Source organism: Gopherus flavomarginatus, chromosome 6, assembly GCF_025201925.1.
Source record: "Gopherus flavomarginatus isolate rGopFla2 chromosome 6, rGopFla2.mat.asm, whole genome shotgun sequence".
In the NCBI taxonomy this organism is placed as follows: domain Eukaryota; kingdom Metazoa; phylum Chordata; order Testudines; family Testudinidae; genus Gopherus; species Gopherus flavomarginatus.
The window spans coordinates 42,440,748-42,468,076 of NC_066622.1; the positions used below are offsets into that span (position 1 = coordinate 42,440,748).

Genomic DNA, 27,329 nt, shown 5'->3' on the forward strand with positions numbered 1-27,329 from the left:
CAGATACAGTGATATTATCACTGTGGTTGGAGATGAGTTAACTGAAGCACAAGAAACTTAAAAGGAAGCTGTTTTTTGTGGTGGTTTTTCTATTCAGGTTCTTGTACTGCTTTCGTCAGCATGGTATTTGAGCACCTCCCACTAGTGCATTAAATGAGGTGACTAATATTTATCACTGTGGTTTGTTCAAATTGGCAAGGCACAGTAGAGCTACTGTTTGGAATATTTCCCAATACCCACATATCAGAATTACTTTTCAGAAAGTCTCCTTTGAACTACTGCTGGGCTACTAGCAGAGGGAACATGTGCATAGATAGGGGTCCATGTGCTTTTATCAGTGCTGTCTAGAGTGCAGCTGACAGGGTAATATAAAGCCTGAATCCAACTTGCACCTCATGTTCCCTCTGCTGCAGTAACTGGGGAAGATTGGGTGACAGCTACTGGTACACAATGTGCCCTTTTCTCTAGTGGGCCGTGAGCCATCATTGTAAATGAATATTAATTTAGTCCTGCAACTCATCTTGGAACGGTCCTTAGCTGGGCAGACTGTTTATTAATAAATTTGTCCCCATGCCATGCATGCTTGTGCCTAAGAATAGGCAGGATGAGATGTTTCAGGAAGGGGGTGAGGCTGTTCATTGCCTAAAAAGAGGCAATAGTGTGTCTGGGTAGAAGGGAAAACTCAGTCCCTCACAAACTCTGATTCTTCCGACTACCCCTTGTTGGGTACACCCACTTTAGAAATGAAAAAGCTAGCGATCATCCTCTAGGGTGATACCATCCTTCTATGGCCTTCATATATGTGTGTATGTCTCTGGCTGTAGGAAAACAAAATGTCCCTAGTTGCAGTGATGAGTCTGGAAACAAGTGGGTCTCCCTCGTATAAGAAGTGTCCCTTTCTAAGCTGCCTGGAGATGATGCAGACTCCCTCTGCTCAATAACATGTTCAGAGGTACTGTGCCCCATGTGACAATGAGCTTCGGGATATTTTCGGGGTAGCCATAGGAGTTGAGATTGAGTAGTTTGGGGGTGATGGTGAGAGAATGATACCTGCCTCCAATTTGTATATTTTATTCGAGGGTCTCTAGTTGACCCTCTATGTGTAAAACATTAAGCCGCCCCCCACATCTCTGCCCTAGATAGGTATGCTATATTTCAGAACTGGGGAGAGAATCTGGCCGTCCTGGCTCCTAGTCCCCTACGGGCGGTCCTTGCTTTCTCCCGCCGATGAAGCGCTTTGAGATCCCTCGGAACGAAGGGGCGCAGCGCTGGTTATTATTATATCATCCCTCCGCCTCCTTCTCCACCCCTCCTGCCCAACCTCTCCAATCACCGTGCCGGCGTTGCGGGAGCGGCCGGTGCCCTGTGCCGCGGGAGCGCACACCCGCTTCCAGCGCTGGGAGACCCTCCCCAGGGCTCTGCGCCCTCAGCGGGATGCTGCCGCGCCCGGCTGCGTTACGGACCCGTCTCCTTCACCTAAGCCGGGAGCAGTGAGCGGGACTGGGCGCCCCCGGACCCTGCTCTTTCCAGCCAGCCAAGGCGGTGGGTCTGGGCGCCCCTCGGACGCCGCCGAGCGGCTTTGGGCGCCCCCTTGGCTGGCGCAGCTTGCGGAAGGGGACGCGGGTGCCTCCCCGCTCGGGCGCAGATGTCGGTCTCCAGGTGCAGCAGCGGCGGCTGTCAGGGGCGGCCGCAGAGGCGGGACTGGAAAGGTGAGGGCGGCGGCAGCGTCCCCGGGGAAGGGGCCCGGCTGCGTTCACGTACACAGAGTGCCGGAGGGCAGGACTCGCGGCACTCCGCCCCCCGGGCGGCTGTGGAGGCGTTTCTCCTCGGCCGGCCCGCTGCCTGCTTGCGGGGGGGCTCTTTGCCTCAGTCTCGCCCGCTCCCCATGGCCAAGGCCTGGGGGCTCCGGAGCCGGACTGGGGCTGCCGCTTGCCCTGGGTCCCGCTGCCATGAGGACTTGCCCCTCTGCTCTGCGGGGGCTCCCCCTTCCTCGCCCTCTGCTGTCTGCGCTGTCGCGCTCCCCCTGCGCCCTTGGAGTGCGGAGCCGCTTCCTTCCCTTCCTCCCTCGCCCCTTGCGGGGGGAGCCGCCTCCTTCCCAGGTTGGAGAGTCCCCCCCTTGCCCTGTAGCGTGGGGAACTGCTTGTCTCCCTGCTGCGCCTAGGGCTCCTGCAGAGCTCGGGGCGGGGGGGCGCTCCCGTTCCCCTTCCCCTTCCCCTTCCCCTCTCCGGCTCCTTTCCCTCGCGGTGCCTGCCTTGGCTGGGCGACTTCTCCCCGCAGCTGAGCTGCCGTTTGTTTACCAGGCATCTCACTGGGGGGAGGGGCAGGTCGGGAGCTGCTGCTTTGATTCCCGTCTTCCTCCGTGTGCAGCTGTCACGGAGGCTTGGCTGAGATGGGTCAATGGTTTGTGAAGCCAGGCCCTTTCCAGCCTCAAGCCCCAGGCCACGCTATAGGAGGAAGTGGTGCTGGTGATTCAGTAGGGAGCCGCCTTCTTCCTGAGTCGGGGCTGAGCTAGTTCCTCAGCTTGGGGTTCTGGGAGGACTTAGGTCAATCAGTGCGTCTGGGGTACAAGGTGGCAATCTTTCTCTGACCTCCCAAGCTTTGGTTCCTTTCCCCTGTGATCCCTTGGAGGGAGAGGGAAGGTTGTCTCATCTCTAGCATCTCTTTGGAGGGTACAGGAATTGAATTTACCCTTGAAGTGAAGTCCACTCCTTATGGCATAGCACCTAGAGACCACAGGATATGAATGAAGTCATCATGGTGCAGAGTAGCAGTGGCTGAAATGCTACTGGGGATGACCCATTTCTGTTCCCCTGCCCATCCCTCTCCTTGAGGGGTTGAGGGTGGGAGAACTCCTTGATAAAAAGGGGGAAAAGATATGCACAGACTCTCTTGGAATATGAACAAGCTAAATAGATAGCCAAACTGCAGAATGTCAAACCTATAATCATTGGTATCTTTTTAAACCCGGCAATTAATTCTCCAATAGGTGGTGTTTCTGTTCTAATGCCTAAGGAATCTGTCAGGATGGGGGTATTGTTGAGCTTGGTACTGTACAAACATGTAAATAGGCTATCAATTTTCAAGTATTTCCAGGTTCTTCCATCTCCATGCAGTCATCCAAGGGCTGGTGTTAGGCTTGGTGTCTGAAGGGAAATTATGACCCAGATACCACAGCAGGTTGTTGGATGGGAAATGGAAACTTTGGCTTACACTGGGAGAACTGGAGCAAGTCAGGGTGCCAGAAGCCTGAGGAGAGATTGTGAAGTAGAAAAAAGGCATGATGTACATAAATGTATTAGAATGCCAGAGTCTGCGACTTGTTCCAAACTAGTTTTTAATATTGCTTCCCTACTGAGGTGTTTTGCTCCTGGAGGTGAGATCTTTGGAATGAAATGTTTACTTGTGGTCACTATAAACATTTTGCCAAGGGCAGGTTGTTAACTGCAGTATTCTGGTAAATTCTTAGGAAGCCAGCTGTTATCTTTTGTGTTTTTCTACTCTCACAAAGAGAAGCTGTTCTTAACTTTCTGTCTTAAACAGCTATGTAGTGCTACTAGGAGGAGGTCTACCCCAGAAAGGGCTGAATTTCAGGAATGCATTAAGTGCTCAGTGTATTGATAAAGTATTATGAGTAACAATTCAGAATGAAAGGTGCCCCAGAAATGTAATTTATTTAAATGATACTGAACATTTTGGATGCTGGTTCAGTGAATTGGCCCTGCTGATTAAGCCTTTTTGAGGAAAAGTGTGTCATACAGATATCCCAAAAAAATCACCTGTTACTTTGGTGGAAAGGTGAGAATAGATTTGAATAGTATAGACAGCCCACCTGTATCATAATTCTCAACCTGTTAAGGCCTAACTGGACATCAGCCCAAAATGAGGGACCCAAGGAGATTGTATATCCTAATGATAAGGGTGATATAAAGAGCTTGGTAAATGATATAATAATTCAGGAAACTTAGTCATGACAGACTCATGCTTTTTTAATATAAATGTTTTCTGTGACCCTTGTTTTTAGCTCCTTGCATGTGAACAATTTGCATTAAATACTAGATAACAGCAAGTTAGTATGGGTCAAAATTAGGGTAATTTGAGACATATCCCATGGTGTGGTCACTTGTTTTTACAGTACTATGCTTATGTAAAAAGCTAAAAATTGAGTTGAATAATAATGATTATCAGGCTTCAAACCACACTTCAATATCCTATTGAGCAGTTCCAATTTTTTAGGAAAAAATTGCAAACGTGGTCTTACTCAGTTGTTAGATGCTACCTTAATTATAGTTGCAATTAAAATTGGTGATTTAATGTAAATGAAAAATAATAAAAGCTTGAACAAAGTTATTACTGCATTTATTTATTCACACAATTTGTATAAGGCTTCAATCCTGGAAAGAGGCATATGCTCAAATAGGACTAATCATGGAGTGATAGTGAGTCCTGTGTTTAACTGTTTGCAGACTCAGGTCCTATATTTATAATCTAAGACAACTTCAGAATTAATGTCTTTGTAATTCAGTAATTGTCTTTAATTGTTGACAAAGCAAGAAAAATGTATATATCTCAACTTACTAATATTTCAATGAGAGCTTGCTTTTGACATTTACTGTTTCTTTGGGGTTTAAATTTTCCATATGTGATGGTGAGTGTGGGTGTGGGTATTTTTTCTCTTCTGTGGTCAGAATGAATATAAAACATTTTGTCTGCTGACTCTGTTCCTCTTTTTAGAAATCAACAGGTTGTAAAGTTCTGACTCTTTTTTTTGTTTGTTTTGAGTATTTCAATTTTCTAATAAAATAAAGTAACAGCTCCTTTTGTAGCTCCCTTTTATGGGAGGGTCCTCATTTTGACACTTCTGGTGCGAGGGAAAAGATATTTCAATTGAGGAATCTAATGTGAGTCTGTGCTTTCAGACCTGGAGTAGGCAATATGAGTGTGATTCTATGATGGGGTTGCTTGTGATGGTACGTATTCAGATAACTATTAATCACTTTTTTGTAATTGAATATCAGTATGTAACTAAACTGATGTTTGCGGCTGTTTTTTAAAGTGAAGTGACTTTTAAAAAATTTAACATGATTTGCTTGTAAATGTGTATCATACTAAAATAAGAAATCAATTTCATTTTTTGTGAAAAATGTATGGCAAATGCTATAGTTGCAAATTACACGTAATGGAACACCAATATTGACAGCTTTTATGAGTTTTAATTTCAGCTAAGCCCATTAGCCCTGTCTGAGTTAAGAAGTTGCAAAATAACTCCCAATAGTGTCTTCAGTAATTTCAAAGACCAAGCATCTGAATCATCAAACTGAAATTGGTATCAAAACCTTTACAAATGTAGTAGGCTTTGTGCATGCTAGACACAAATGATAATTGTTTTAGAGAACACTTTAACATGGTTTCAATTGCGTAACTCTACTAAGCTGTTCTAACATGGCTGCTAGAACTTCCATAGAACCCTTCCAGAAACCCGTTCAGATGTGTTCTGGAGCACACAGAATTGTGTGACAGTTAAAGTGGTTTTTCTCATGTTGTTAGTTTGTATACACACAGTAGGAAGAATGCCACATAGCTTCCCACTTGGAATATATTGTATTTTTGTTAGCAGCTTTTATTCACAGCTGTATTCAGTTTTTGGTGCTACAGGTGAATCATACTGTTGAGATTTCAACACAGCATTGGTCTCTAGAAAAGTCAAGACACTAACCTCTTGTGTGGTGATCAGGCATTTCGTAGGTAACTATAGTAAATAAAGAGGTGTTTTAGACTGGTTTCTCAGGTCTCCATTTCCTGGTCTCATTAGATAGTTGACTGTTTAGCTGTGTGACCCATTTCTAAAACACTGTTTTCAAGATAAAAATTTTTCCACGCTCACTATACAGTATCATACATTTCACTCAGGGTACATCTATACTGTCTGCCAGATTGGCAGGTAGTGTTCGATGTATTGACGATCGATTTATCGCATCTCGTCTGGATGCGATAGATTGACCTGCCTATCGACGCCGGTACTCCACCTTGGCAGGAAGAATAAGTGGAGTCGACGGGGGAGCTGCAGCAGTTGACTCGCCGCCGTGATGACGGGCAGGTAAGTCGAACTAAGATACTTCATTGCATACCTTATTCGAGCCCCCCCCCCCGACCCATTAGTGTAGCCCAAGCCTTAGTTTCCTGCTCTGGAAAGTAACTGTTCTTCGCTCTTATAGTTGGCATAATGAATTGCCATATTACTTGGGAAAACCAACATTTGGGTATGCATAACTTTTCTTGCAACTAAAATAGTTACAGCAGACGCTAGCTACTAATTTCTTGCAGTGTTTGTACATAGTTCTGTAATGTCATTGAAAAGCAATTGAGAGATGCATACTGTGGACATAGCCGTATTAGTTGTTTTAAAAGTGGTATTACTTTCCTTTGAAATGGGTTAAAATATGTAGTGGGATCAGGCCTTCAGTCTCACTGGAGCGAGCCAGTGCCTGCTTGCAGATTAACTCAAACTTTGTGTTTAGATTAATCCCTGATGTAACTCTATTGATTTCATTTGAATTGCATCAGGAATGATTTGGTCTGGGATGTATTCTAGAATCCAGATAGTTCAGGATAATTTCTACCCTCCTGCAGATTACATACAATATATGAATGTGTAGCTCAAATCAGGTGCAAGACACAAAGTATGGAATATTTGTGGTGATGTATTTTTAGTTGCTAAAGCCAAGCTTCCGTATGGCACATGAATTCTTCTTACATACTAATTCTCTGTTGAGCTCAGATGACTGGAGGATTTTAATACGCTTGAAATATATTTCCATCAGTTATCATTGCCCAGCATGATATTTGGATTTAGGACTGGCTTGCTCTTCCTCTTAAATTCTCTCATGCTCAGATTTCCTTGAAGACTTAGTTGATGCAGTTAATGTAAAACATGTTAAGTTTGTAGTTCATGGGAATTCTGATTTTTGTCCTTTCCATTCCTTGAAGTCAGAGAATTTCATGGCATTTTTCTTCTGTGTTATTTGGGGAGGAGGAGAGGAAAAAAAATGTAGAAGAGCGTTAGCAGTTTTTCCATCATTAGTGTGAAACAAATCTTCCCAAGACAATGAGGAGTTTTACAAGGGTTCATGACCTTTCTCAATTAAAAAGTTCCAAGTGGGCCTGTAAGAGCAGTCCCGTGAGAACCAGGCTGACAAAAAATACAGCAACACATCTCTGTCTGAGTGAAATATTCCTGTTTGCGCTTGCAGTTACCCTGACCCACATCCAGGCCCATTTTTCACTGTAGAGCAGTGTGGCTGTTCACATAGCTGAGAAACAGTTCCTCTCTTGTATTGGAGAAGGAAAATTTAAGTAACATCCCAATAAACTCATGTTTCATTGAAAGGAGCCAGTTAATTGAAAAACACATAGTTTACATTAACACTGTGAATCTGGTGTGTGTGTGTGTAATGTGCGTATATATAAACAAACTAGGGCAGATCTTAAGGTTGTGTGAATTGTCATAGGCCCATTAACTGGAAGTCAATGAGCCTATGACAATTTACACGCAGTGGTGCAAATGCTCATCTGGTGTACGTGTGTGTATATTGTACATAAGCAGCATTCTTGAGTAGTCAGAATCACTGTGGCTGAGATTGGATAATGGACACTTAACCCTCATAGGCTGGAGTTTTCGAAGGAGCCTATGTAGTGTTACTACAGTCTTTTGTACCAATTTTGTGTGTGCGTGTGTGTGTACGAGCTACCATTTTCCATTCTGCTTGAATAACGTACCATCACAAATTTGTTCTAATTATAGCATTAAATAGTGGTTTGTCTACTGTTTTCAGAATGCCATCTTCATTTCTTTGTCACCTGAGCCACATAGGTCTGCTATTCTACCTTGCCTGGAGTTTGTGTATTATAAGTTGTGATATTGCAGTCCTTTCCATGTTCCATAGAGGAATGCAAGGTTATGACCTCTGTAGCAGCCAAAGCAAAATGAAAATTTGGTTCCTTGGACTAAATCTTATATTCAAACAAAAATGGCTTCAGTAATAATAGTGAGAAAAATACAGGGATATTACTGCTAGTAAAATCCTTTGTCTCATTTTTTTCTGTTTTAGGTTTATTTTTTTAATACAAGTATCTCATTGAGTAAATATTTGCATTTATCACAGCAATCTTTGCTCATGTTGTTGCTCCTGGTTAGTTTATCTGTGTTTGATAAATTAGATTATTTTGGATGTTGTAATTTTATTATCCATCCTCATTAAATTTATTCACTACCTATGTTTTGTTCTTGAAGATTCTCAGAAAGCCCACAAACTATCTAGCCATGCTTCCAAATGCAGGAAGATGAAAAATCTACCCTAAAGGCCATGGGAACAAGATTCTGTATCAGATCATGGCATCTCAGCAGCTGTCTGTCTGGTCATACTTGTTCCTTGTGAACTAAGTGTTAACATAATATACATGTTAGCATTACACCTCTCTAAATTCAGATTAATTTACCTTCTCTTCAGATTTTAGAAAGGGGTTCTTTAGAAAAGGTTTTCTGACTGCTGTGTTTTTATTATAAGGGTTTTTAAAATTATTATTCCTATGTGAATAAATTACTTGTTTTTTCCTTTAACCTAGTTTTTTAAAAATACGTCCCAGAAGCCCACTCATGTTACTTTCGCTGTGACTTTTCTTTCATGGCATATTTATTATTAAAATAACTAAGTAACAGACTACAAAAAGTCAGCCTTGAAAACAGAAGCCATCTTTCTGTCTCAGTTTCTCGGGAGCATACATGATATTTTCTCTACATCAAAGATAGTCTACAGGTATGCACCTAAGATGCACCTGATGATCACCTATCCCAGTGATCGGATCCTTTCACACTTCTGTACTTCCATTTTCCCAAACTCACTCCTTTCCTCAACTACTTACTGTCCTCTGGCACCTTCCCCGTACAATACCAATATGTCATGATGTAGTCTATCCTCTAATACTCTTCCTTTGAAATCACCTGCCTCTCCATCTCCCTTATCTTCTTTATTGAGTATAGTGTGTACCTCAGTTTCTCCTCCTCCAAGACTATCTTGGATCCCTTCCAATTTGGTTTCTGTTATCTCCAAGGAAGCCTGCTCTTGCTGAAACTGCTCTCACAAAAACCTATGCTCCATTCTCTCTGCACTGCATTTTGCACTGTCAGTCATGCTCGCCTCCTTCATAGTCTGTCATTGGGCTTTCATGATACAATCTTCTCTTTCCTACTCGGTATGTGTGTGCAAATATATATCTCTCTCCTTACTATATGTTCCATTCTATGCGTCCGATGAAGTGAGCTGTAGCCCACGAAAGCTTATGCTCAAATAAATTTGTTAGTCTCTGAGGGTATGTCTACAGTATGAAATTAGGTCGATTTAATAGTTGATTTTTTAGAAATCGATTTGATACAGTCAATTTGTGTGTGTCCCTACTAAGTGCATTAAGTTGGCGGTGTGCGTCCACAGTACTGAGGCTAGCATTGACTTTTGGAGCATTGCACTGTGGTAACTATCCCACAGTTCCCACCGTCTCCGCCTCCCATTGGAATTGTGGGTTCAGCTCCCAATGCCTGATGGGGCAAAAACATTGTTGCGGGTGGTTCTGGGTACATGTCATCAGGTCCCCCTCCCTCCCTCCTGTGGAAACAATGGCAAAAAATCTTTTCTTGCCTTTTTTCCTGTGTTACACATGCAGATGACATACCATGTCAAGCATGGAGCCCGCTCAGCTCACTAACACCATATGTCTCCTGGGTGCTGCTGGCAGATGCAGTACTGCAGTGCTACACAGCAGCATCCCCTTGCCTTGCCTTGTGGATGGCAGGTGGTGCAATACGACTGCTAGCCGCCATCATCATCCCGTGGGTGCTCCTGGCCGAACTCGGTTAGGTTGGTCAGGGGCACCTGGGCAGACATGGGTGCTCCTGGCCAGCCTCAGTGAGGTTGGTTGGGGGCGCCTGGTCAAAAATGAGAGTGTCTCCAAGTCATTCTCTTCTTAAAGTTTCATCTAGTGGAGATTCAGTCCTGCCTGGAATGTCATGCCAGCTGGAGGTTTCTGCCTCAGGCTGCTCTCCCAGTGGACAGCACCGCGTGGTCACACCTACCCCAGCCTACCCCTTGCTCCCATGGCTCATGAAGCCTGGACAGTAGTAATGAGCAGTTCAACTGTAGGCTGAGCAAGTGCATAATGGTGGAATGGTAGAATGTGCCTTTGGACGTTTAAAAGCTTGCTGGCACAGTTTGCTGAGTAGGTTAAACCTCATGAAACCAATATTCCTATTGTTATTACTGCTTACTGTGTGCTCCACAATATCTGTGAGAGTAAGGGGGAGATGTTTATGGTGGAATGGGAGGTTGAGGCAAATCGCCTGGCTGCTGATTACACACAGCCAGACACCAGGGTGGTTAGAAGAGCACAGCAGGGCATGCTGTGCATCAGAGAAGCTTTGAAAAACAGTTTCATGACTGGCCAGACTATGGTGTGAAAGTTCTGCTTCATTCTCCTTAATGAAAACCCACCCCCTTGGTTCACTCTACTGTCCTGTAAGCCAACCGCCCTCCCCTCCCCCTTTGATCTCCGCTTGCAGAGACAATAAAGTCATTGCATGAATTTGAAACAACATTCTTTATTAATTCGTCACACAAATGGGGGGATAACTGCCAAGGTAGCCCAGGAGAGGTGAGGGAGGAGGGAAGCACAAGGGTGGGGTAGTTGTAGGGGCACCCCCTAAAATGGCATGCAGCTCATCATAGAAGCAGCATGTCTGGGGCTCTGACCCGGAGTGGCTGTTAGCCTCTCTGGTTCTTCGGTAGGCTTCACGTGGCACTGCTGCAGGTCCCTGTTATAACCTCTGTCCTTCATGCCCTTGGAGATTTTTTTTCAAATATTACGGCATTTCGTCTTTTGGAACAGAGTTTGGATAGCACAGATTCATCTTCCCATACAGCAATCAGATGCAGTACCTCCCGTTCAGTCCATGCTGGAGTTCTTTTGCAATTCTGGGACTCCATCGTCACCTGTGCTGATCAGCTCGCCATGCTGGCCAAACAGGAAATGAAATTCAAAAGTTTGCGGGGCTTTTCCTGTCTACCTGGCCAGTGCATCTGAGTTGAAAGTGCTGTCCAGAGCAGTTACAATGGAGCACTCTGGGATAGCTCCCGGAGGCCAATACCATCGAATTGCATCCACACTACACCAAATTTGACCCAGCAGGGTCGATTTCAGCACTAAGCCCCTCGTCAGGGAGAAGTATAGAAATCTATTTTAAGAGCCCTTTAAGTCGACAAAAATGACTTCGTTGTGTGGATGGCTGCAGGGTTAAATCGATCTAACCCTGCTAAATTCGACCGAAACTCATAGTGTAGACCAGGGCTAAGGTGCCACAAGTACTCCTGTTCTTTTTCTCTGTCTCGTTTGATTTTTTCCCCCTTTCTGTTCTCTCTTTATATCTTATCTCCTGGCTATCAAATCCATTCACATGGCTTCAACTTCCATTCTATTCTAATGACTTCCAGATTTAGAGTCCATCCTGGTCTGTCTCCTTCCATCCAGTCCTGCATCTTGCACTGTCTCTTCAGCATCTTTTCTTGCATGTCCCATCATCAGATTTAACTTAAGGAGTTTGTTTTCAGATATATTATCTTCCTTCCTAAATCCTCCCCACTCTGCTTCCTTCTCTCTGGCATTCAGATCTCCGATCTGGGGGTTATTCCTCACTCTTCCCTTTAACTTGCTCCACACATCCAGGCCATGTCAGAGTCCTGCATCTTCTTCCTCCTCCTCATGTTCCCTTTCTTGCATACTCCAGCATATTCTCTCTCTTAGGCCCACATTATAGTCTTTCTAGCATCCTTAAAGTCCACATTATCATTTTCAGTCCATGCAAAAGCCCTCTTCCTTGCTTTTGTTTTGGTCCTGTCACTCCCTGTCTGAATCCCCCTAGTTGTGCCTCATCGACTATTGCATCCCGTTCCAGCTTCTTGTTACTCTTAAAGCTTTATATAATTCTGTCCCTTCCTCCTTATATGAACTTGTCCTTTTATGCATCATACTTTGCTCTTTCAGTATGTCCACCCTTGACTGCCTCAATCATTTCTATACTTTTTTTTTCAGTGCTACCCCCTTTGTATAGTACGGTATCCTAAGACTCTACTCTCTGCATATTAAAAGTCCTCCTTGAAGATCCATTTCTGCCATGCTGACTACATTAAATCTTGACATACCTATTAAGTAAAAAGCAACATACTTTACTTCCAGTTTCCCCTCAGCTCCGTTTACTTCCCTGCCTGTTCCTAGATTGTCATCTTCTTGAGGAGCTTGTTGGTCTGGAAAGTATCAAATACATAACACACCACCATCATAAATGATTAGAATTCTAACTCGGGAAGCAATGCAAAATTCTTTATTTTCAAATTGGGTTTAATAGCAATTGTAAAATGGATGCGCTTTATCAACTTTCTTTCATTTGGAAAAGACCTACAGATGGAATGTTAGTATGAAAGGAGGAATGTGCCTCCTTCTGGACACGCATGCAGTCTGTATTCTTGGTTTAGATGTGTTCACTCTTAAATTAATTTTTTTTTTTTTTGGTGAACCAGAATGCCACTTAGGCCACATTTCCTTCCTCCTGAAGCTTTTTCTCCCTAATTAGTCACAATTTGTTTTAATAAAAGAGCATGTCTTATACTGTAAAAACAAACAAAAAACCCTCTGTGAATTGGTTGACTAGAATTGGAGTGTATATTATGGTATCAGGACTTCAGGTATCCGTTGCATGACCCCAGAGCTAGGATTCAACTTTGGTCTTTGGTAATTCATAAATAGTAGATTTACCAGGTGAGCTAAAATCAAGTGTTTGGGAGGTACATTAAGTGTGTTACATTTGGAAGTTAGTCTGCTATTTGATAACTCCAAGAAGCACGTGCTACAATGTTTTATATTTTATGCACAAACAGCTTTTCTGGTTTGAAAGAATCTTACTGCAGCCTGGTGCAGGTCTTAGACTGTTACAGAGATGTTTATTTCTGATGTTACAGAAGAAGTATAATTGAACAGAGATTAAAGAGTTTCATTTATAGGAATCTTTTTCCTTGACTTGGTACTGTATGACACTTTGATTAAGAAACTAGAACGATATAACATAGCACCGATATATCACACGATATAAGGCCTGATCCCACTACATGTAAATAGCACACATTAAATGGATGAAAAAGTGGCTGTTAGGCCTCAAAATATAATTGTAAATGGGGACTCATGAAGTGCGTGTGTTTTTTAGTAGGCTCTTGAAAGGATCAGTTGTTGGCCTAATGCTGTTTAGCATTTTTAATAATGACCTGGAAGAAAACATAAAATCATCACCAATAAAGTTTGCCAATGACACAAAGATTGGGGAACTGAAAAATAATGAAGAGGACAGATCACTGATGCAGAGCGATCTGGATCACTTGGTAAGCTGGGCACAAGCAAACAATAAGCATTTTAATATGGCCAAATGGAAAGTCATATGTCTAGAAACAAAGGATGTTGGCCATACTTACAGGATGGAGAACTATCCTAGAAAGCAATGACTCTTAAAAAGATTTGGGGGTTGTGGTGGACAGTCAGCTGAACAGGAGCTCCCAGTGCGATGCTGTGCCGAACGGGCTAATGTGATCCTTGCATGTATGTATAAACAAGGGAATCTCAAGTAGGAGTAGAGGTTATTTTACCTCTGTATTTGGCATTGATGTGACTGTTTCTGGAATACTGTAGCCAGTTCTGGTGTGCACAATCTAAAGATGCTGATAAATTGGAGAGGGTTCAGAGAACAACCACAACAATGATTAAAGGATCAGAAAACACGCCTTATAGTGGCACTCAAAGAGCTCAATCTATTTAGTTTAACAAAGAGAAGGCTTAAGGAGTGACTTGATTATAATCCTTAAATGTCTGCATGGGGAACAAAAAATTGATGATAAAGGGCCTTTAAGGATATGTCTGCACAGCAAAGAAAAACCTGTGGCAGGCCCATGCCCGCCAACTTGGGACTTGGGCTGCAGGGCTGTTTCATGGCTGTATAGACTTCCGGGCTTGAGCTGGAATCTGAGCTCTAGGACCCTGCGGGTGGGAGGGTCCTAGAGCTTGGGCTCAGGCCCAACCATGGAAGTCTGCACATCCATAAAACTTGCCCTGAAGCCCAAGCCCTGTGAGCCTGAGTTGGCTGGCAAGGGATACATTTTTCTTTGCTTTGTAGACATACCTTTAGTCAAGCAGAGAAAAGTATAACACTATTCAAAGTCTGGAAGTTGAAGCTAGACAAATTCAGCCAAGAAATAATGCATACATTTATTATGTTGAGAGTAATTAACCACTGGAGCAATTTGCCAAGAGTCGTGGTGGATTCTCCATCACTGGTAATTTTTAAATCAAGATTGGATGTTTTTCTAATTATGAGGAAGTTCTCTATGGGCTGAGTTGTACAGGAAGTCAGACTATATGATGACAATGGTCCCTTCTGGCCTTGCAATCTATGAATCTTGTGGCCTGTCAACCCGAAGGCTTTCATTGCTGGTAAAGCCAACGAGGTTGAGCAGTAGGAAGTTTGAAAAATATTTTTTTAAAAAATATGTAGAAGAACCCACTATGTATTCAGAGTGTAGAGTGCAGATTTTAATGACTATCCTAATCTCCTCATTCTAGCTGAAGTGAAAAAAGTATTATTTAAATTTTGGCTGATGTGTGATTTTTTTAAGCCCAGTTTCCATTTAGGACGGACTTGTCTCATCACAACCTTTTCAACAGTAATGTCCAGAAATGGAAGATTTAGGTATAGGATAGTATTTGGCCTGATGGTTAATGATGGTTTCTTGATCAGTCTGTATAAGTGATTCCTCTAAGGCATGTATAGACAATCCCAATCAATAATTGACTCAGTGCTTCTTCCTCAGTAAGAAGGGACAGAAGTCCAAAGAATAGGCTGTAGCATGAAGTGCTGCCAGCTTACAATATCTCAGTGAGTGATACTTGCCAAGACGCAAGTGGAGAAAAAATAGGATATTAAAAACACTCTGATTCTTGCTATGTCAAAACTTTGAGGGAGTGATTTTTTTTTAACAGGTGTTTTCACAGATTTTGATCACCAAAGAAGTTACTAACAGGAATGATAGATATGTACAAATGATTTACGTTAAATAGCTATAAATATAGGCCCCGTCTTCAAGCCCGGCGCTACCATTTAGGCAGCCTAGGCAATCGCCTAGGGCGCCAGGATTATTGAGGGGGTGGCATTTTGCCAAGGGGGTGGCAGGCGGCTCCAGTGGAGCTGCCGCAGTCATGCCTGCGGGCGGTCGGCTGCTCCCGCGGCTCCGGTGGACCTCCCGCAGGCATGCCTGCGGCAGCTCCACGAGAGCCACGGACCAACAGATCAGTGCGGGGGGCGGTGAAATGGCCGTGTGCCTAGGGCGCAAGAAACCCTGGCGCCAGTCATGCCCGTCTTAGAAATACTACCTAGACTATATAGTGGCTAGTATTTGCAGGATGGGACCCAGTACGATTGAAAACTGTGCAACTGAACAGCTGCAGCAGTAAAACTGAGCTGCCCTCTTCTCTGCTCACCTCAGAGGTGTGAACTTGATATAACTGGACGTTGATTCTTTTTCTGTAAAAGCAGTTGATGTTCAGAAAAGTAGAGTACTGTGTTGGCCTTATGTGCCAGGTGTAAATATTTATGTTGAATTTGTTTTTAAAACTGACAGTTTCACATTCCTTTTTACAATCTGTATTGTAAAATCCTAAGTGTATTTGAGAAAAAATGATTAATCAAAATAAAAACCTGTGAGTATAACAGAAAATATAACTTGTTTTTGCAATGGTACAAAATATACAAAGTGTTATGAGTACAGCTTGTCGTGTTGTTGGATGAGGTCATGACATCTTGTAAGTGGAGTGCTGGAAACAAAAGACACATCATGCAAGTTTCTGCATAGAACATACAATGGAGTCTGACTCGAGGATTTTTCATGTATATAAATCAGATCTTTTTGAATGCCATTTCTTGTGGGTGCTGACTTTTGTCCCTTGTTCATACTAATCTGTGGTACATTCATCACTGGATTTTCAAAGGAGGCTAAGGGAGTTACATACCCAGTCATATTCAGTTTCAATAGGAGTTAGGCATCCAATTCTCTTAGGCTCCTTTGAAAATCCTAGCTTCAGTTGTTAGAAACAGATTGTCAACAAAAGCAATTACTTCCAAAGATACGAAATAATTTCACAACTTTTGGGTTTGTAGATGAAGTATGTTAAGTTGTGGTAAAATTGATTAGGGCTACAAATTGCCTACCATGATGCTAATATGGCTAGTAGAACTTGTTTTGTATCTTTGAAAGAATTAATCTCCAATTGCATGTGGATGGTTTGGGAACTCATGTGTCTATGGATCTGGATGGTAATGCTCTTTCAGTGAGAATTATCAAAGGGGCTGGAGAGGAGTCTTGCTCATATCCAGTTGTTTTTACAGTAGAGTTCTGTTATGTTAAATCCAAGGACAGAATTTAAATTTTAAATTGCAGAGTTCAGTCCACTTATAGTGGAAAAATTAAAGGGGTCACATGGACCAGAGTCTGATTGATAAAACATTTAATTATGCTGTGGGGGGTGTGGGGGAAGGGAAAAAGCTATTTGCTCAATATTAATAGCAGGAATTGGAGATTTCCTCAGCTGAGATTCCTTATCACACATAGAAACGGATTAACAATTTTTAAAATATAACTTTTATTAACATTTTTGGTATTACTTTCAGATACCTTGTTCACAAGTGAGAACTCTCAGTGACTAGATATTTATCAGTGACATATATTAAACTGTGAGAAGTTGGGCTAGTAAACAGTACAATAATACTCTAATAGTTGTCACACTCTTGATTAGTAGCAGATGAACTGTAAGCTAGTTCTACAGTTTCTTTTTCTTTGCAGATTTTGTTGCGTCTGGACAAACTAGGAGAAATCCTCTTGTTGAACAGGCTGGGAGTGTAGGGAAATGAACTGCAATTATTTCACTGCCCTCCACAAAAGCTGCTGATCTTAGCTTATAAATGCTGACTGACCTCTGTGACTGAAAGAAGGTTGAAAATAGCATCCGACCTTCACTTCCCTGTAAATGCCAATGAAATGCAGAAGAAATAGATGATCCACCCACGACCCACTCTATTATTTTATATTAAGCAACTGGACAGAGAGCCAGATTTTTTTATTTTTTTTTTTTTGTTGGGACGAAAGGGTGGAAAAGTTAAGCCCCATCAAAATATCTCCGCCTGCAGCAGACATCAGTGTGAAAAACCAAAACGCTGCTCATGCTAGATCTTTTTACCAGTGGATCAGATGCAAATTTAAAATCATCTTTATAAACAAAACAAATTTCCTCAGCTAAACTAAGTCCCAGCATTTCTTTGTTTTTTTTTTTTCAGAAAAGTAAATAAATGAATGTTCTCCTTCCTGGTCAGCAGGAAATCCAGTCAAATGGAGTCTGAGTTCTGATCTGATTTTTCTACAAGTTCCATATGCCTTTCCACCTTTTTAAAGTGTTTTATTTTATGTTTAGAAGTAATAACCGCTGTGTTTGGGGTGTGTATAGGGACCTTGTCTTCATATCAGTCTATAAAGCACCTAGATATAAAATCTGGGGGCTTGCCACAAAAAATAACAACTTCCATTCTAGTGCAGACCTTCTATTTCACAGATTGGAAATGTAGAATGTCATGTCTTTGATATTATCCTGGAGGTAAGGGCTTGTTATTTAATTACATCTTCACATATGTCCTGAATAGGTGGGGTCTCTCTCTGCTCCGCACCTTCCCAGCTGGGCTTAACTCTGGACTGGTCTGTGCATCATCATCAGCATATAGGTTTTGCCTATGATCTGTGGGGCTAAAAAGTGTGGTGTAGGTAAAGCTAATTTCTCATCTTTGTCTTGTTGCTGAGATACAATGTTACTTTCTTTTCCTGGTCCAAATATATGTAATAAATCCTAATTGTCGCTCAAATTACTGGTCCCAGCTTGTTTTCTTTACAAAGGGTTGTTTTGAGAAGACCATGTGAATGGAATTCCAAGACCACATAATAACAATTTTACCTCTACTTAATAGACGAATTTTTCACTTTGGTTGAAAAATTGCTAGTTTGCCAAAAAATAAATTTGGCCATGTTTGTACTTCTATTAAACTATACCCATGCCACTGAATAATGTAATAAATAAGACTGTCTTACTCTACCATCTATAAGATAACTATCTATAGTTTTTTTCCTTGAAACTATCATTTTTTGTGTCCAAGAGATAGATTTTGCCTCTTGTATTAAGCAAGCATATTTCCATATTTTTTTTGGCTTTATTCATGTGTGAGGTTTCCATGTTGGGGATAGAAAAAGTTGTAGAGCTACAAAATCTGAAATCTGGGCCCCATAATACAAGCTGCTGTGTGGTTTCAAATCCAATGGAAGTCAAGTGAGAGATGGAAGCATTCAACAACTTCTAATTTCTTCCTAAATTAAGTGTATTCATTATTTTGCTGATTTTGAACTGAATTCTCAACTTACATTAAATTCCTTAATATATTAACTTTAGTAGCTCTACTTCTATAATCTGTTATAACTTTAGGTTTCAAAGATATTTGTTTTTAGCATTTTTAAAATTTGTCAATCATTTTTGTGAAATTTTCTTTTGTTTATATTAAAGCAGTGCTTAGGAGCCAACTGAGAATGTGGTGCTATTGTATGTTAGGCACTTCACAAACAGAGAATAAGAGATGGTCTCTTCCCTGAAGAGGTAACAGTCTCAATGGAAAAAAATCAAAGGGTAGGGCGAAGGATACAGCATAGAGTTTGTACATAGAGTTTGATACAGCATAGAGCAACAGAATGGTTTGCAAATACTGTCTTTATTCAATTTTGGGGGGAGTTGTTAATTCTTTAGGCAGGGTTTAGTTAGGAGGGGATTAGCTATATTTTCTGAGTCCATTATGATAATACTCTGCTCTTCTGTAGTTCCTTCTATAAAAGGATCTCAAAACAGTTTGTCAACAACTAAGGCTTCTTTGAGTGATGGTCCCTATGTGTATTCCACAAGTGGGTATGCGTGCATACTTTGCGCCTGAGTCTGGATTTTTTTTACAAGCAGTGTCCATTGGCCTGCACATCCATCCCCCCAGCTCTCCTTGTGCTCCAAACTAAAGGCATAAAGGGTAGTGTGACTGACACCTCTCCAGTGCCGCCTTATTGCTGAGTTGGAATCTTTAGTGTCCTCAGTTCCTTTCTATGGGATCATTTTTGTAAAGATATTGTATATAGTGAATTTTTTAGTAGTTTTTATAGTATAGTCTAACATAGTAAAGTTAGTGTTTTTTTTCTCCCCCACATCTGGTGACTTTCGTCCCCCTAATTGAGAAGTCTGGCATTATGCCCTTGTTTCTTTTCTGTCAGCCATGAACATCAAAGTTGCCTCTGTGACCTGGCTGAGGCTTGCATCTCTGCTAAGTGAAGCATCTTGCTCTCTTCCCCCACCCTTCCCCCCTGAACTTGTGAAGGTTGGGAACTTTGAGACTTAGAAAATATCATCTGATGGAGAAGGCAATGAGACCCCAATCATATCTGGCTTGGGGACTGCCCCTCTCCCTCCATACATCAGTTTCAGCAACAGTCCCTTTCCAAGTACTAGTTTGGGAATGGAGGCTAAGACTGGTAAGCCTTAGGAAAAGGCTTTACAGAAGAGTAGGGGCACTCTCATAGGCATATGGACAAATCATCTTTGTCTACAACTTCCCCAAAGAGAGAGGATCCCTCACCAACCCCATCAGTCGGGAGTTCCTGCGCACATGGGCACTAGGGACCTACGTCAGAGTAAATCTTGGAAGGAGGAGGCAATGTGTGGATCCAAGGGTTCCGATGTCAGCTTTGATGGTGAAATCTCAAGATAAACAGCTCCTGGTGTGCCCATCCACTTCTAGAGCGGATGCAGTACTGATAGCAATAGAGTCCCAGAAAGTGCCAACTTCCATGGTAACCAAGGAAGGTCCATCTTTGACAGCCCTGTCAATGGACTCGTGCCATACAGCAGTCTAAAAACAATGTCTCCTTGGAGGATATCTTTGCTCTTCCCAATCTGCATTCATCCCTCCTATCAGGATAGTCTCCATTCCATTGTTACACTGAAAAAGAGACTGTCCCAAAAGTGCAGTGTCGTTCTTCCATCTCACCTGCCAACCTCGAGATGCAGCCATTGGCACTGTGTCTGTTCTCATAATAGTATAGGATCCAACTTTTTTTTGGATGAAGCAGAGGCCCCTCAGAAATCTTTGCGGTACCAGGTAGAGGTGACATGGGATAAGCCCCAGAAGATCAGGCTTTTGGCACCTAACCAAACATGACTGGCCAAGAAACAGATGGTACCCTGTCCCATGTGGTCCTCACCTGCTAGTTGAGGCATCTTACTGCCTATATCGGGCGAGGAGGGGGGAGTCCGAGTCTAGACTCCCAGGATCAGAGCATGAGCCGTATTTGCTATTGCCTGGCCATCCACAACTGGCCTCATTGGAATATTTGGAGGAGGATGAGCTGATCCAAAGGTTTTGACAGTCTTGGGAGAAATTTCTTCATCACCAGATGAAGCAGTTACTCCTTCTCTGTCTCTGCTAGAAGATTTTAAACAATATGAAGAACTCATGCGCAGAGTGGTGACAAAGCTACAGATTCAGCTTGAGGAAGACCAGGAGCCTCAGCACAGATTACTGGACATTCTGCAGCTTTCTGGTCCTAGTTAAGTTGTTGTCTCCACCAAGGGCATCTGGACCCAACAAAGACAGTTTGGCACGCTCTTGCTTCTTGTGCTCCCAGTTCTAAGAGACCTGAGAAGTGTTACTTTGTTCTCGGTGGTGCAGATGGCTGCAGAGCAATCTAAGCAACAACACCCAAAGTCTGCTCCTTCTGATAAGGTACTCAAGTGGTTTGACCTCCTGTGGAGAAAGGTCTTCTCTTCCACCTCCCTCCAGTTCAGGATTTTTAACTATCAGGCCCTTTTGGCCAAATTCGATTTGGTCAATTATGCTATGGTTATGGATTTTAAGGACAGTCTCCCTGAGGAGGCTAGAACCCTCACTAAGGTGGATGAGGGCAGATTGGTTACCAAGACTTCCTCCAGAATTTGGTGGATGCAGCAGATACTGCATTTAGGGGGATGTAACTACTATTTTTATGAGGAGAGACTCATGGCTGAAATCCTCAGGTTTCCTTAGAGAGGTGTCGAATACTATCCAAGATCTGTCCTTTGATCCAGTCAAGCTATTCCACAAGATGACAGATGAGTCTCTCCACTTCCTTGAGGACTTGGATCCATAGACAAGGGTGTAGGGCAAGACTGCCTCCTCAGCCTTTATATCACCAATGTCCCCAGGAGCCACCATGTAAGAGAGAGAGAGTTTATAAACCCAGGAACTCAGCCTCTGCAACATCCACTACCAAATCGTACTCTGACCCCCCAGAGTTTCTTTGGATGGCACTTTAGAGATGTGTGTCCTTTTTATTGATGCTTCTTCATTTCCCTCCTCAGATATTTGAAAGACTCCTTGCCCAATTTGCCAAAAACTGGAGGGCCCTAACTACAGGCAAATGGCACAAGGTGTCTGGACCCTGTGGGAGTTTAGAATACATATGTTTACTAGTGGTCTGTTGTGCCTTCAGTGCCTTTCTCTCACTCATCCAATCCAGACATGTCCAAATAACGTTGGACAACATGACAAAAAATATAATATATATAATCAAGCAGGGGACAACAAGATTTCTCCCTCTACGCTTAGAGGCAGTCACCCTCTGGACTTAAGGTTATATGATGGCTGATACACCATAAGCAGCATACTTAGCCGGGGTGCAAAACTCCCTAGCAGACAGCCTGAATAGACATTTTCCCACAAATCACAAGTGGAGGATTCACAATTTGGTTCTTGACAATCTATTTGCACAATGGGGAATGCTGAGCTGGAACCTTTTCATCTTGTGGGTGAACAGGAAATTTCCTTTGTACTGCAAGGCTCAGTGGTAGATACCCTCCTAATGTCATGGAAGGATCACCTGGAGTATGCCTTCCCTCCCAATTTATTGATACCACAAGTTCTACAAAGATTCACCAAGACCAAGTTTGGGTCATCCCGATTTGTGTTCAACTGGCCCAGATACTTCTGGTTTTGCAGATCTACTTAAGCTCTTGCTTTGACCATCCATGAATATGACCCCATTTCTAGAGCTTCTAACACAGCACAGGGGCAGGTTCAGGCACCCGTGTCTGGGACCGTTGCAACTCAGAGCCTGTTATTTGGGTAGGCATTGGAAATAGAGCACTCATGTTCCAGAAGGATGCAATCTAAACCAAAGCAGAAAGAATTCTATGAGGAGCTGCTACTCAGCAAAATGGAAACACTTCTCCCCTTGTCTTCAGAATCTGCTGGGATCCCTGCTATTTTAGAGTATGTACTTAATCTGAAGTTTTTGGGTCTCATGCTCAGTTCTCTGTGAGTGCATTTAGCAACAATCAGTGCTTTCCATCCTCCGGTAGGTCACCATATGTTCTTCAGTCACCTGCTGCAGCTAGATTTCTGAAGGGGCTTCTCAGATTGTTTCCTCCATTGGTGAAGTTTGCATGTCTGTGGGACCTCAATTTTGTTTGATCGTCTCTCTCTAAATCTCCCTTTGAGCCTCTAATCACATGTTCTATGGCCCATCTATCTGTGCAGGTGGCCTTTCTAACAGCTGTAATGTCAGCCAGAAGAGTCAGTGAGCTGGGGGTGCTTATGGGTTACCTGCTATATATTACCTTCTATAAGAAAAGGTCTCATGCTCCCACCCCAAATTAATCCTTAAAGTAGTTTCTGAGATTCATACGAGTCAGGTAATTTTTTTTTCTCAACTGCATGCCTTGGAGGTAGAGAGAAGGATGTGTTCTCTGGATATCCAAAAGGTCTTTGGCCTTTTATCTACAAAGGACATTAGAAAGATACCTAAACTAGTTGTTTCCATAGCAGAGCGATTAAGGAGTCAAGCTGTATTGGTGCAGAGACTTCCTAAATGGATCTTGGTTGTATTACCCTTTATCAACTAGCTTGCATCTCCCTCCATCCCCAGAAGAGGTTGTAGTAAGAGGAGGCCCTAAGATATAAACCTTGGTATCAGAGGGCCGGTATGAGGCCTGAGGCCTGAACTAAAGTAATAGTCAAGACTTTGCTAACATAAAGCAAAATTAAGCTGTGAGCCAGAGGCAGGCCCTGCTCACAGAAGCTGGCAAGGAAAGGGCTGATGCTGCAAAAAGAGACCTACCTAAAAGATACTGAACACTAAATATCAGAACATTCCCATACTTGTACGTTCTACACAGATAACAAGGAACAGGCTAACCCATCCCAATGACAAGGGCGAAAGGGTAATATGATGGATAGAGTTGTTTTGTTTGAACCAACATGTACAAGGTGAGAGGCGTCACCTTATTGCGTAGAGGGGTTGTACCTTGCTGCGTAGAAGGGTTGCACCTCAATACGTCGGGAGTGATGTGTAACTTCTTTGTACCTGTGGATAAGAATGCATCCCTGGGGCGGTGTCTTTGTCCAGCCGAAGGGGCAGTGGAAAGGCCTGCCACTGACTGAGCTGAGTCCATTGCCAGGGGGCACACATTCATAGTATGCCCTGAAATAGACTAAGAAATCTACAGGGAACTATCATTGTGCTTCGTTTGACAATAAACCTGGCCGACGTGCCTTCGTACCTTGCTAGACTCTGTGGTCATTGGGGGTTCTCTTGGGGGCTGCTGTGTCAGCTATCTTCGAAGTGTTGTCAGATGCTACCGATGTGGTGATCTACTCTGTTCAATGTTGATATCACTCGGCTGCATGCGTGTGTTCCCTCTGTGTGCTGTCCCAGCTCATTTCCACTGGAGGGCAAGCTGCTTCATCTTCATCTCCGAGAGACAGGCCTCTACTAGAGATAGGTTGAGCAGTTGCTTGAAGTTCTTTGCATGCCTTCATGAGATGTTGCACTCTGGTGCCTTCATGAGATGTTCACTCTGGTCCATTTGTCCACTGTGGCTACAGCTGCAGAGGCAGCAGTACTACAGTTAGCTATCACTTTGATATCCTCACACCCAACTCCTGTTTGCAGAGATGACCCGTGCTTGTTGACTTTCGGGGGGAGGGGGGAGGTCAGCTTTAGCAGTATTACTGAGCATGCTCAGTCCATGTGAGCCAAGTAGGAAATCTGAGGGGCAGGGCATGTGACCTCGCATGCCCCCCCCATGTCGTCTCTGCCTGTTTGACTACTGCATGTTAATCTCACAGGTGTGAAATACACATAGGGACCATGACTGGAAAAAGAAGAAATGGAGGTTACTCACCTGGAGATTCTTCGAGATGCGTGGTCCTATCTGTATTCCTCTACCCTCCCTTCATCCCCTCTGCTTCGGATTGTTTGGGCTGCAGTAATAATGATAAATTGTAGAGGCGTTTACCCGCACCACCCCTTATGCCCTCAGTTTGGAGTACAAGGAGAGCTATAGTACATGTGTGGGCCAATGGACACTGCTTGTAAAAATCAAAAAGAAAAACAAACACACCACTTCACTCAGGATTCAGGCATGTGGTGCGCATACATACCCACAGGTGGAAAACTGATAGGGACTGCACATCTTGAAGACCCTCCAGTTACAGGTAAGTAACCTCCATTACTACTACTTTTTTGTGATGGTATCTTATTCTTCAGTGAAGATGCTGTAAATGTAAGGAGTAAACAGAGCATATGTTGAAAATATGAAATAATTTGTAAATTAAAAAAATTTCAAGTGGTGTTAATACAGGTAAGGATTTGTTTAAAATGCTGCAGGTTTTTTTTCTTCAGTGTTTCTTTAACTGTATCTTGGCTTCCACACAAGCAAAACCAAACTGTGAATTGTGCAGAGTTGTTGTATCAAACTTACCTTAACAGAACAGAATATTAATAAGAACATTTTCCAGGACATGGGAGTCAACGCTGTTGTCATTTTAATCTGCCCAGAAAAGATGATGGAAACATCACAGTGACTAGGAGATTCCTCTTTCCCCTGCCTCTTCCTCCTCAAATATTCTGAATGCTTTTAAGCATCAGGCCTTCTGACTTGCATCACAATTTCCAAACAGTTGAATCCACTTGCAAGTGACAGTGCTGTATCATAATTCTAGGAAGGACAAAGAATATTGTAAATGTTTCACAACACACCCACAGAGAGCCCAGAGATTGCGTAATTTAGTACGTGCTGTTGCTGTAGTAACATCATTGGTTGCTACCAGAACAAGGCATAGACATGACAGTCCTCAATAGATTTACCATGTTGGAAATGGAGGGTGTTTTCAGCTACAGCTCTGGGTCCTTTAAAGAAATTGGGTAACCTTTGTAGATGCTGTGTCATTTCTTTATACTGTATGTTGGTACTTCTCTGTATGAATATCCCCAGACAGACAGGCGCACACATCTCCCACACCCCCATATTTAGTTTGAACTCCCCAAGTCTGTACAAAGTTAGTTACAAGATTTAAACACTTACATTTTCAGAAACGTACACAATGAAATTCTTTTAATCAGCATGTGCATCGGTCTACCATTACCCTATAATTGGCAGGTTTAAAACAGAAATTGTTAAAGATATTGTGCTAGACACTCATCTGAAGAAAATGGAAATCAGTTGAGGATCTGGACCATTGTTTCCTCATTGTGTATGAGGTTATTATAATGTATCTTTTTTTTGTGTGTGGGTGGGTGGGTGTTGCCTGACTAGTTTGCAAAATAGCTGCTGTTCTAACAATATTGCAACTCTAAAGGAAGAGGAGGTGAGCTAAAGTGGACCAGCCTAGGTCTGTACACTATCTTAGGCCATTGTAAATATTAAAACTAGGGTATTTTTACATGAGTGCATCAGCAGCTAATTGGTGTACTTATTCATCCCCTCACCCCCAATATTTTGTTCTGTTTCCGTATAAGTGGTATTTCATACAACTCTCTGAACCTGGTTAACCTGATTAAGTGACTTCTTCTTATATTAAAAGAGGGGGGAGTAAAACTTTACTTAAGATCAAGCTTCTAAGAATGGGTTTGGGTTTATATAAGGGTAACAAAGGAGGAAATGATTGTGATACTACAGCAATGACTGACTGTTCATCTCTTTAACAAATGAAAATATTCTTTGCTGTGTTGTGCTGTTTCAACCATTTGGCTGTGCTTGGGATTCTCATATTATAGGGCCCTAGCAAATTTTGGTCAATTTCATGGTCATAGGATTTTTAAAATAGTATATTTCATGATTTCAGATATTTAAATCTGAAATTTCACTATGTTGTAACTGTAGGGGTCCTGATACAAAAGATGGGTTGTGTGGGGACAGTGCAAAGTTATTGTGTGGGGACAGTGCAAAGTTATTGTGTGTGTGGGGGGGGTGGTCATGGTATTGCCATCCTTGCTTCTGTGCTGCCTTCAGAGCTAGATGCCTGGCCAGCACTGCTGCTTTCCAGCCACCCAGCTCTGAAGGCAGCACAGAAGCAAGGATGTTAATACCACAACTCCCCTACAATATCCTGGCAACTCCCTTTTGAGTTGGGGTCCCTAGTTTGAGAAATGCTGGTCTCCTCCGTGAAATCTGTGTAGTTAGGATAAAAGACCACAACAGACCAGATTTCACGGAGGAGACCAGATTTCATGGTCTGTGACACATTTTTCACAGCCATGAATTTGGTAGGGCCCTACTCATATAATATATAGGCTGTTGTGATATTACTCTTCTCTGATAAGATGTACCCCAATCATATCAATTAATTTATAATGCTATCTTATAGATTCTGTGTGCTCCTGAGAGAAGCATATGCTCCAAATGGGCATTTCCAATGTGTATTAGCATAATTTTCTTTTGTAATAACGCTAAGCAAATCTTCAAAACTGTAGATGCAGCAAGAATTCCAGTATCTGGTTACCATTAGCTCAGATCATCACTATGTAATTTATTATTCTGCACCTAACTGTGAGAATCAACCCAGACATTCACAAATGCTCCTCTAAGGGCTACACATCCATGGCTTGTAATTCATTGTCTGGGCAAGATGGGTTGGGATGTTTCAGTGAATGATTCTGGGAAACAACATAAATGCAAATTCATTGGGTATTTACTTTCTCTCCCACAAAAGAGATGTTGGGATGAGGTAACTGGATGACTAAACCCTATCAGTTCTCTTACTTCATCAGATGAGTTTTATTAATATGGATGTGATTTAGTTTCTCACTTGGTGTACT

The 27,329-nt window shown here is 42.6% G+C and overlaps 1 protein-coding gene across 4 annotated transcripts in view; it reads left to right on the plus strand.

Annotated features, from left to right (window-relative positions):
- The first annotated feature begins 1,367 nt into the window (after positions 1 to 1,367).
- PFKFB4 (6-phosphofructo-2-kinase/fructose-2,6-biphosphatase 4) overlaps positions 1,368 to 27,329 on the plus strand; it is a 105,990-nt gene continuing 80,028 nt past the window's right edge. For 2 of the 4 annotated variants that reach the window (XM_050957827.1, XM_050957828.1), the window contains exon 1: positions 1,864 to 2,099. In XM_050957827.1, coding sequence (XP_050813784.1) covers positions 1,886 to 2,099 — 214 coding nt within the window. In that variant the 5' untranslated portion in view covers positions 1,864 to 1,885. Of the gene's footprint in view, positions 1,710 to 1,863; positions 2,100 to 27,329 lie in introns of those variants that run through there. The other 2 variants (XM_050957830.1, XM_050957831.1) reach the window with 2 other exon arrangements.